At 35.3% G+C, this 11,835-nt stretch overlaps 2 protein-coding genes across 6 annotated transcripts in view; one reads left to right on the forward strand and one right to left on the reverse strand.

The window, feature by feature from the left end:
- The window catches only part of mllt11 (MLLT11 transcription factor 7 cofactor), a 369,526-nt gene extending 361,525 nt beyond the window's left edge, over window positions 1-8,001 (reverse strand). The window contains exon 1 of the mRNA XM_087294707.1: window positions 7,965-8,001. The gene's annotated coding sequence lies outside the window, so the exon portion shown is untranslated. The remainder of the gene's footprint in view (window positions 1-7,964) is intronic.
- On the forward strand, window positions 1,996-11,180 carry aqp10b (aquaporin 10b). 5 transcript variants are annotated; one of them, XR_015515620.1, is made up of 7 exons: window positions 2,145-3,370; window positions 5,371-5,497; window positions 5,687-5,824; window positions 7,406-7,524; window positions 8,952-9,169; window positions 9,306-10,014; window positions 10,224-11,180. XR_015515620.1 is itself a non-coding variant. In XM_087293743.1 (6 exons), the coding sequence occupies exons 1-6, from the start codon at window positions 3,284-3,286 to the stop codon at window positions 9,544-9,546; spliced, it is 930 nt and encodes a 309-aa protein (XP_087149869.1). In that variant the 5' UTR covers window positions 1,996-3,283; the 3' UTR covers window positions 9,547-11,180. The 5 variants fall into 5 exon arrangements, 3 of the variants coding, with proteins under 3 accessions (XP_087149869.1, XP_087149870.1, NP_001076516.1); XR_015515621.1 differs by having other exon boundaries at window positions 2,415-3,370; window positions 9,306-9,836; XM_087293743.1 differs by having other exon boundaries at window positions 1,996-3,370; window positions 9,306-11,180.
- Window positions 11,181-11,835: the final 655 nt, after the last annotated feature.

Genomic DNA, 11,835 nt, shown 5'->3' on the forward strand with positions numbered 1-11,835 from the left:
GTTCACACATACAACCTTTCCAGGAAAATTGCCGGCAATTTTCCGGAAAGGTCTGTATGTGTGAAATGGGGCTATAGACAGAATTTTCAGTTTTGGGTGAACTATCCCTTTAACACTGGTGTCCTAAACTATGTGTGCCTGGGCTACCTTGCAGACCAGCTCAGCACTAAAAGTACAAGATTTTTCCTTGTTACAAAAATATCATGTTTCAGGCTAATATAAAAGATAAAGCATTATAAAATAATGTGATATTGTTTTGAATGAGGTAAACATACAATTGTAGAGTTGTTATTGTTTATTCTTCATTAAAAACAAAGCATTAACTTTGGTGTAAAGTATCCTACATTTGGTTTTTAATCCTTAAAGAGCTGTATAATTGTACAGTTTAGAAACAAAGTATGCCATTAGGATTCCTGGCATATAGGAGCTACATTTATTAGCTTTTTGAGAACACAAAAGAAGACATTTTGAAGAAACCTGTATCCTGACTTCCATAGTAGAAAAAGAAAATAGTATTGAAATCAATGGTTTCCTGCTGTCTTCAAATGTTTACTTGTATAGTCATCAAGAAATAGTCAAACGTGTTTTGAACAAGTGAAAGTTGAGTAAATGATGGCAGAATTATCATTTTTGGGTGAACTATCCCTTTAACAGGCAGCAGAGTTTGTAAACGCTTGGGGTTATGTTTGTATTACACCTATGATTTATGTTATGTATGGTTTGCTTGTGATTGCACCAAATAAGATCTTTATCTAGTGACATCAGATCAGACATCAGTGAATGAAGTCAGCTTTATGGAGATTGACTTTATTCTCAGTTATCTAGTTATTATCTTCTTAGTTGATAACCTAAGAAGCAAGCCCTACAGATACAAGATCACCGGAAATATGCTCAACATTGTTGGCTGTTGTTGAGTCTTACTATCATGGAATCACAGAAGTGATCAGAGACATCGAGGGAACGTTTCTGATGTCAACTAGTGTAGCTTTATTAAGAAATATGATAGGGCCAAAATAAATTAAATGACGTTGAATTATTTACTTTTTTGGTGAAGTTTAAAAAATTGTTAGGTTGATTCAGCTTACATCTGACTCGCATGAACCTAACCATTAGGGTACTTTTTATTATTTTAAATAAATTTGTAGCTAATTTTAAAAAATGAATGTTTTGGGTATAATGAAAATTATACCCAATAAATGAAAATAATATTAACATTTGTGATGTATTTTTACGTTTTAATCTCCACCAAAAATGTGAAATCTAAAAATGAAAATATACAAATTATACTACACGTTTTGATGTTAGGTGTAGATTTTGTGATTAAAGTACAGTATATACACTCAAAAACATTATTAGCAATTTTTTAAAACTACATCAAAATGAGCTAAAACACATTTTTTAATTATTATTATTTTAAATAAATTTGTAGCTAATTGACCATTTTTGGATAATTTTTAGTGTATAACGTGCATAAAATATATAAAACGTTAACAATGGTTTTCTTTTTAGTATGTATATATTTTTTATGCAGCTTAAAGTTTACTCACATGGGCAAATCTAACCATTGGGGTATATTTTTACAATGATTTTAAATGTGTAGCTAACTCACCCAAGTTTGTCAAAAATAAAATGTTTAGAATGTATAAAGTGTATAATACATATAAAGCATCATGCAATAGTTTTCTTTTTAGCATGTATTTATGTTTTATATTCAGTTTTGTTTAAAATTAGTCAACTATTACACCTAAATGAATTGCTCTTGAAAGTATTTTGCATGATTTATGATTTATTTTAGAGACAGTTCACCTAAAAAAAAAAAGATAATATTTTTTTTACTCATCATCCTCCACTTGTTTCAAACCTGCTTGAGTTTCCCAAAGGAAGATATACTGAAGAATGTTGGTGGAAAAACTTGACTTTGATAGCATGTTTGAAAACCGTTGACTTTGATAGCATGTTATGGATGTCAAGAGGGTGTGAATTACAAGGGGAGTTGGGGGGGATTGACCCCCCTGATTAACACTCAATCCCCCCTGAAGGGCGTCAAAAGAAGATGTATGGGCGGATTAGCCTTTAAATAGTGAGAAATAGTTTTCCATGATTTGTATATTAAATAATAATATCAATATTTAAAATAATAGATAGGGGCGACGCAGTAGGTAGTGCTGTCACAGCGAGAAGGTCGCTGGTTCGATGGTACAGGTGAATTGGGTAGGCTAAATTGTCCGTAGTTTATGAGTGTGTGTAAATGAATGTGTGTGTGGATGTTTCCCAGAGATGGGTTGCAGCTGTAAGGGCATCCGCTGCGTAAAAGCGTGCTGGATAAGTTGACAGGTTTATTCTACTGTGGCGACCCCGGATTAATAAAGGGACTAAGCCGACAAGAAAATGAATGAATAAATGAAAATAATAGATAATACAAATATACATTATAGGGGTTCATCCATAATTGCACCAATCAGTCTCTGCAAGAATCATTCAACAATATAAACCTGCAGATCCAGAGCAGCGATGGTTTTGTAAGTGGTCACGAGACACTTTTCTTGTGAAATTGGTGTTTTATATTCAAGTTAAAGTAAATTTAGATGCATAGTTTGAGCTATAGTAAGCTGATATAATCAGAGGTTACTGTACATCAGAATGCATTAAATATCACTCAAAACACTGAAAACTTAAACACGTCTTATTCATTCATTTGATGTCATTTAAATAAATAAATTTGATAACCTACCAAAAAAGTAGATCCCCATGATTGCCAATGTATAACTCGGACCCTGCATGTCAATAGCTGTTTTTTTCTGAACATTCTTCAGAATTTCTTCCTTATCTTGTTTCAATGTTAGATGTAAATTCATAAAAGATTAGAACCAGTTTAGTGTGAGTAAACAAGGGATTTTTTTAGTTTTGGGTGAACTGTGCCTTTAAGCTGTGTTTTCCAGTATAATTTGTCAAAAAAAAAAACTTTTTTTTTTTTTTTTTTTTTAAAGTGAAGAGTGAAATATTTCTGCACATAGTCCTGTATATGCCAACAGTGCATCACAGATAAAGGTTAACAATAAACTGCTCATCGTTTTATGACACAAAAGGGCAATGTACTACCTGTAATGGTCTATCCTTCCCCTGACAGACACATAAAACACACTTTAACCACAACAGACACTCTGAGTTTACTCGTGTGCTGTGATAATGAGTTCTTCTGGATGAGCATGTTTTCATTACAGAGCTTCTCCATAATCTAATGAATCTGGCATTTACTTCACTGTAAACAGAAGAAAGTGCAGTGATGGACCGTCTGCTGAGGAGATACCGAATCAAGAGTCGTCTGCCCAGAGAATGTTTGGCGGAGTTTTTTGGAGTCTATGTTTTAATAGTAAGTCAAAAATCTTAACAATTGCATTTGCATCATGAACATGTGCTACATGAACTGAGGCTTAAATTTATGAATGTTTGGAGATTCGTATTATGTTATTTGGGAACTTTAACAATTAGGTTAAATGAACTAACAATGAAACACTCCACTTACTGCTTGCTCAAACTGCTTATTTAAATGAGCTGAATCAAAACAATTCTTGATTTCTTTGGAACAACTGAATTATTTTATATTCAATCCACTTAAATTTGTAAAAACAATCAAGTTAACACAATCAATTTGGAAACTGAGTGGATTTTTTTTTACAGTCTACAATATTTAATAATCTTAGTTAATGTTAATGATGGTTAATAAACATACGACTTTTAATTATTCATGTTATTAATTTTACTGTCAATTAGTAAATAGTAAAATTGATAAATCTGGGTAGTAAAATTAAGAAATGGTAACAAATGAAGTGTGTGTGTTTATACATTGTCAATTGATTATAATTGGCAAATTAATAGCACATTCTAATTGATTAATTCATTACACATCATGATTAATGTAGAAACTAATATTAATGTTTATTTAATAATGAAAATTAATGTGTTTGGTATAATGAAAATTATACCCAATAAATTAAAATAATATTAACATTTGTAATGTATTTTTACGTTTTAATCTCCACCAAAAATGTGAAATCTAAAAATGAAAATATACAAATTATACTACACGTTTTGATGTTAGGTGTAGATTTTGTGATTGAAGTACAGTATATACACTCAAAAACATTATTAGCAATTTTTTAAACTACTTGTTTTGGGGGGGGGGGGGGGTAACTTAATAGTTTTAATCCACTTCAATTTGTAAAAACATTTAAGTTGCGACAACATTAGGTAATTAGTGTGGAACCCAGCATTTTTTTTTTTTTTACAGTGTATTAAATATTTGTTATAGGGACCTTCCACCCGCCCCTTAAAAATCTTTTTTCCTTACTAGTAATTATAGTTTCACAAAATTAAAGCATAATTTAAAGACCATACACACCCCATTTTGAAAATGAATATTATATAGATACTTTTCACAAAACTAAATATTTTATTAAACGATTATATTGATTAAAATAAGAGTTTGGTCACCTAACATTTTTACGAATGGAAATATAAACTAAATTCGATATATGTTTTTGTTTCTCCAGGTTCTTCCTCTTGGTTACACTTTATTTTATGTTTCATTACCTACTATGAACGTACATTTCAATTAATAATTGCACTTTGTATATACAGTACATACATTGTACTTATATTTTGCAATTATTGGCATGCAATTGCATCTGTAATTAATTTTTGTACGTATACATTTATAATTACATTGTGGACCCATCCTTTAAACCTTGACCAACCCTTAAACCTACATACCACCAAACCTGTCCCTAACCCTACCTGTTTACAAGCTTAATAGTCTTCTGCAATACAATATGAGCACATCAAGTGCATTGTACTTAATTTTAGATGTGAGTAGTAGTTAATATAACTCTAAATAAAGTGTAAAGAAGGTCTGCACTGTAAAAAAGCCAAGACAACAAATATTTGTGTTGCTTTAACCTTTTTTTAATAAGTTAATCAGGTTGCAACTTAATTCTTAATATTATTAGTAAGTTGAGATGACTAGAAAAGTCAATTTGATTCAACTAAAAAAAATCAGGCAGCAAGAATTTTGTTTACAGGTTTCAAGAATCACTAAAGATGTGTAATTTCAAATAAAACTGAAAAAGCACTTATAAGAAAGTATAAATCATAATCATAATAGTCCATTAAGGAGCTCGTTTATGGAGCTCAAGCCTGTTTGAAGACTTTGAACTGCTTAATCTTTTCCACCGCTTCACTGGAAATACAATTAACAGCATCTCATACTGCCATAAACCTTCTCACTATAGACACTGTGTCTTCTTCATATGGATACACATGATTAATTCTCATATTTGTTGCTTATATAATATTGCTGCCTCCACACTGAAGCTGTTCGGGTGTGGATCAGTGGCTCAGGTCACCACCTCTCAGAATACCAAGGGAGAGTACCTGTCAATCAACCTGGGCTTCGCACTGGGAACCACATTTGGCATCTACATTGCAAAAGGAGTGTCAGGTAGGAACTAATAGAGTTCTATATTATATCATTAAGACATCAATTAAAGCATATCATTCATAAATTGAGCTGAAATAGCTTTTAAATAACGTAGCCAGTTAATTTTCTAAGTAACGTTAGATCCGCGACGGTTTACCTAATACAATGCACGTGACTGAGCACTGAGCAGATATTTGTCTCGTGTTTTAGGAGCTCACCTGAATCCAGCGGTTTCCGTCAGTTTGTGTGTTTTGGGCAGGTTTTCGTGGACTCGTCTTCCTTTCTACGTGTGTTCGCAGCTCTTCGGTGCATTTCTGGCTGCAGCAACGGTTGCCCTGCAGTATTATGGTGAGTGGAGATTAATCCTTGAGGTGGCCGATACAGAAATAAAGCCGCAAGAGCTGAGGGAGGGGGTAACTTGAGACACGTCAATCATCTTGCATGTGCGTCTTGTTTGTTTTCTTTGTCGCACATTTTACAACCAAGTGTTCACAGAAAGACGAAGACAGACTTAAAATCCAATTGATGAATAATATGGTCAACATCAACGGGGAACTCCCACATTTACCACCCCCTTTCTGCCAGCAACAGGTGCTTTAAGGGGACCTATTATGCAAAAATCACTTTTATAAGCGGTTTAAACACAGTTGTTTGGCAACAGTTTGTGAATATGCATCTTTTTGGTTAACAATTTGGTTTGCATCTTATGGTTAACAATAATTATTTCTATTTTTTAAATTATCACAATTCATAAAAACAGTATGTAGAAACACTTTGATTGACATTCTCTGCTTGTACTGTCATCAAAGGGGGAAACCCCGCCCATTAGTGACGATCTTTCCCTCATTAGCATAGACAGCCCTGAGTGAGAAGCAGCTGTCTGCTGTTAGAGTTTTGATCCGCTTCTATGCTGACACACAGGCATTTGTAGCTTTTGAAAAGAGGAAACACAATCTCGTTTGAATTTAAAACGACCCTCAGCAAAACAACACAGTTTGGATCAAAGCCTAAAAGTTATTTGTGTGGTATTTTGAGATTAAACTTCATAGACACTGTAGTGACATCAGAGAGTTATTTTACATCTTAGGGTGCTTTCACATTTGGTTCATTTGGCTGGACCTTACCCAAGTTCGACTGTACCCCCTATAGCCACCTTCTCGGTTAGTTTGTGTTTACACTGTCTTTTTTCCTTCTGAACGCTTGTGTTATCGAGCAGCTGTTTTGTTTATATGGAAGGCCAATGCTAGGTGACGGTCACGAAAGCAAATCGCTAAAATGGAAAGACTTCCGCTAATCCCTGTCGATTTGCTTTTACTGAAGCTTTTAGTTTTGGACATACAGAAAGCGATACACGTCCATCTGTTGCTGCTGCTGCTGCAAAAAAAAAAACATTATAAACATGCAGAAACTGTTTTTGGAGGATACAAGCAGACATGACTGTGTTTGCCATGGCTCAGTCCTGCTTGTCACCTAGGTACAGTATGTGATACACACACACGAATGAACGTTATAAAAACGATAGTTTGTTGTACAGTCGGCGGTTCACTTCAGTTATTTGGTACGATTGCATTCATACCAGAAGTGAACCGGACCAGAGTTTGCATGAATTGCACCCCAGACCACCTCTTTCAGGCGGAATCAGGTACGGTTCATGGGTGCGCACTTGAGTTCAGAAGACACGTATACACCAGCTAAACATACCGTACTATGACGTCAAACGAACCCGGGTGCGGACCAAAAGTGCTAGTGCGAAAGCACCCTTATAAAAAGAGGCCTAATAGGTCCCCTTTAACTCACAATCAATGACTCTCACGTTTTCCCCTGGCCACATGACATTAAATATTTACATGGCTCCTATAATTCTGCTTATCTCATATGCAATCTATATATAAAAAACAAATGTTTCTATTGATATGTGTTTGTTGACAGACGCCATAATGGATTTCACTGGAGGGCATCTGACAGTCAGTGGTGCCACGGCTACAGCGGGCATCTTCTCAACTTATCCAGCAGATTATCTGAGTCTGTGGGGAGGAGTGGTAGACCAGGTCAGTAATGGACTGAACATGCATTTGTAAAATGAATGATGTAAAAATGTAAAAGAGGAAGTGTAAAATATAAACATACTAAATGAAAATTACCAATTTGTCTCTGCTGTGTTTACGAGACAAACCCCTTTATTTTTGTTAATTAATTAATTTATTTTCCCAAATATTGCTTAGCGCATCTTTAATTGGTTAAAGGAATAGTTCCAATAAAAAAAAAACTGAAGTCAATGGCTCTATTCTTCCAACATTCTTCATTATATCTTCCTTTGTGTTCAACGCATTTTTTAAATTAACTTCAGCCATAAAAAGAAACTCAAACAGGTTTGAAACAAGTGGAGGATGAGTATGATGACTTAATTTGCCTGCAGCCGGCAGCTAGCTCTCTGCAACTCTCACGTGGTCGCCCACTGAAGCTAAGCAGGACTGCGCCTGGTCAGTACCTGGATGGGAGACCACATGGAAAAGCTAAGTTGCTGCCGGAAGTGGTGTTAGTGAGGCCAGCAGGGGGTGCCCAACCTGCGGTCTGTGTGGATCCTAATGCCCCAGTATAGTGACGGGGACGCTATACTGCTCAGTGAGCGACGTCTTTCGGATGAGACGTTAAACCGAGGTCCCGAAACTCTGTGGTCGTTTAAAATCCCAGGATGTCCTTTGAAAAGAGTAGGGGTTTATCCCCGGCATTAAAATCTGCCCACTGTCCATCATGGCCTCCTAACCATCCCCATATTCAATTGGTTTCATCACTGTCTCCTCTCCACCAATCAGCTGGTGTGTGGTGTGTGGCCTGGCGCAAAATGGCTGCCATCGCGTCATCCAGGTGGATGCTGCACACTGGAGGTGGATGAGGAGATCCCCCCATTGTGTAAAGTGCTTTGAGTGTCCAGAAAAGCGCTATATAAATGTAAGGAATTATTATTAATTTGAACAGGCATTAAAGGAATAGTTCAACCAAGCTGAACATTCTGCCGTCATTTACTTAAACCTCAGTTGTCACAAACAACCGGTTTAAGTTTCTTTTTTCGGTGTTGGCGTAGTGGTTCTATAGTAGTTGTTTTTTCTAACCTAATGGTTGCAGGTTAATACATTATTCAAACTATCTTTTTTTGCATTCTACAGAAAAAGAAAACTCATAAAAATGACAACTTTTGGGTGAACTATCCCTTTAAGATTTAGTCTTTCATTCATAAAACATTTAGAGTTATACTTTCATACAATTAGTCAAGATAATAATAAATAACATACATTTTAGTCGCAATGGATCACACTTATAGTCTTTTCTGAAGTGGATATTGTCATAAGTAAATGGGAAAATCCACCAATAGCGAAACATCTTTTTAAATTAGAACGACATTAGAACGATTATGAAGATTAAAAGAGAGATTGAACAATGTATTCAGTTTTGAAATGAACAAATGCCTGTTCTGCAGATCATTGGCACGGCTGCTCTGCTGGTGTGTGTTCTTGCATTGGGAGATGCTCATAACACACCTGCACCTGCAGGTCTGGAGCCTGTGCTTGTCGGAGCCGCCGTGCTGGTGATCGGGATCTCCATGGGGTCTAACAGCGGATATGCCATCAATCCAGCCAGAGACTTCGGCCCAAGACTCTTCTCCTACATCGCAGGCTGGGGAGACGAGGTGTTCAGGTCAGTCGAACATTCCAACTTCTTACTTACAAGCTACTTTATAAGGTAGACAACTGACATGCGCTCAGTTTTGATATACAAAGATGTAGTTTTGATATAAAAAGGTAATTTAATTCTTTGATTGTTGTTGTGTCAGGGCTGGACATGGATGGTGGTGGGTGCCTATAATCGTAACGTGTGTCGGGGCTCTTCTGGGATCATTACTGTACGAGCTGCTGATTGGAGTTCATCATCCTGACTCAGAGGCAGTGGATCATGAAGACCCGACAGCGGCGCTCCAGCAAACTGTCGAGATGGAGGGTGCGCAGAGTTTTGACACCATTAAAGAAAACAAAAAGAGCGGGATCTTTTCTATAACCTCAGCAGACGTAGGGTAAAGTGAAAGAGAGTATATTAAACGTCTTTTGGAACCTAAATTGTTACCGTTTACATTGAGTGCATTTACAAATTATCGTGATAATGCTCATGCTTTAAAAATAATCTTCAATTCTATTAACTGGGAGAGCTCATTCATTCATTTTCCTTCAGATTAGTCCCTTATTTATCAGGGGTTGCCACAGCGGATTGAACCGCCAACTATTCCAGCATATGTTTTACACAGCGGATGCCCTTCCATCCACACCCAGTACTGGAAAACACCCATACACTCTCATACTCATACACTACAGCCAATTTTGTTTATTCAATTCAGTTTACCTCACACCAACACGGGAAGAACGTGCAAACTTTTAGCTTTTTTTAGCGACCATCTGGCTGTGAGGTGATAGTTCTAACCACTGAGTCACCGGGTGAACTCATTGTCTTTAAAATAGGTCTTAAAATTTTTTTGTACTATTTATATAATGGCCAGTTTACACTCTCAGAAATAAAGGTACAGGAGCTGTCCTTTGGGCAGTACCTTTTTAAAAGATACATATTTGTACCCAAATAATCCAAAGTGGTACCTAAAAGGTGCGTATTATACCCAAATGTACCTAAAAAAGTACCTTTATGCCAATATGGACCCTTCAGTTACAAATATGTAGCTTTTGAAAAGGTACTGCCCCAGGGACAGCTCCTGTACCTTTATTTCTGAGAGTGAGTAGAATTGGTTTAAATTCACAGTTGTTAACATCTTGATGAAATTCTGATGAAAAATTTGATGAAAGATGTTGTAGGTATGCAAGTTGTATATTATCCAATGTACACATTTCTAGGAATTGTGCAGTTCATTCTTATATTGTATTTTCAAAAAGTTTTGCAATATTTGTCCTCACCCCAAAATTGTCACTACAACATTTTCTAATTTAATAAGAGATGTATTGATCTATTAAGATTTTGTTTACATCTATATTCTAAATCTATTTTTGTTATTTTAACAGTAACAATTAAATTCTTAACATCATATAAATAGTAATTTATGAGATTTGTTTTATTTTTAATCCATTGTTTTTTTTGTAAAAGGCATAAAGTTGATGATGTCAAAGCTAAAGATTCATTAGTTTGACAGTAAATCAAAAGTAAACGCTATTAAAACCTCTTGGTTGATAATTCTGTATGTTTTATTTTTGACATATTGAGGTAAAGTTTCAGGTGTGACCACAACATTTTCAATCTGAATCAGATTGTCAACATTTTGTGCTAATATAAATTTCTATGATGTTGAAATTCAGCAAGCATATTTGCCAGACACATATCTGACAGTAAATATCTGGTAAGAACACATAAACAGTTCACTTTTTGATATCTTTTTACAGTGGAAATGAACATAAAAGCATACCGACCCGTACCATACCGTACTAAATACAATTATTAGTTATTAGAGTTATTATTAGAGTTATTTAATACTGTCTTCAAGTCAGAAGTATGCACAATGCAGACAAGTCAAAAAAGTGAGCTTACACTCAATAAAATGACTGACAAAATAATATGATTTGTCATATCATTAAAACAACAATTCTGATGATGTCACACACAATTTGTATTGCGTAATACCCCTAGTGCCCCCAAATAAAGCTTAGTAAACACTTTACCCACAAGTTTCGGTAGTGACATTTTATTTACTTCTGAGCCTATAGCTAAAAGATGCTAATCAGCACATGTAAGCATGCACAGTTTTGAACTTTTTTTATAAAAACTCCAGAAAAACTGCAAGAAAAAAAAAGTTTGTGAATGTGTGAAAGTTTGTGTGTGAATGCTTAAAGTTACAAACAGATTTTCAGAATTTATGACAGATTTTCCTCAAAATGACTGGAGAATCTACTTACCATGTAGCTTTTCGAAAGAGGGACACAGGATTAATGCCTGATCAAAATTGCAGGGGATGATTACAAACAGTCACAGCCAACAGCTGTGAAATACACAGTTTCGGTAATTACATGAAAACAAGAAAATCTAAAATATTTTAATATTTTAATTAAAATGATAATAAACCAATATATTATTATTTCCCATAAATTAAACCATTCATTTTCTTTTCGGCTTAGTCCCTTTATTAATCTGGGGTCGCCACAGCAGAATGAACCGAGAACTTATCCAGCATATGTTTTACGCAGCGGATGCACTTATAGCTGCAGCTTATTATTGGGAAACGTCCATACACACTCATTCACACACATACACTACAGACAATTTAACTTACCTAATTCACCTATACCACATGTCTTGGGACTCTTGGGGAACCGGAG

This window comes from Danio rerio, chromosome 19 (genome assembly GCF_052040795.2).
Source record: "Danio rerio strain M-AB ecotype USA chromosome 19, GRCz13ab, whole genome shotgun sequence".
Taxonomy (NCBI): Eukaryota; Metazoa; Chordata; class Actinopteri; order Cypriniformes; family Danionidae; genus Danio; species Danio rerio.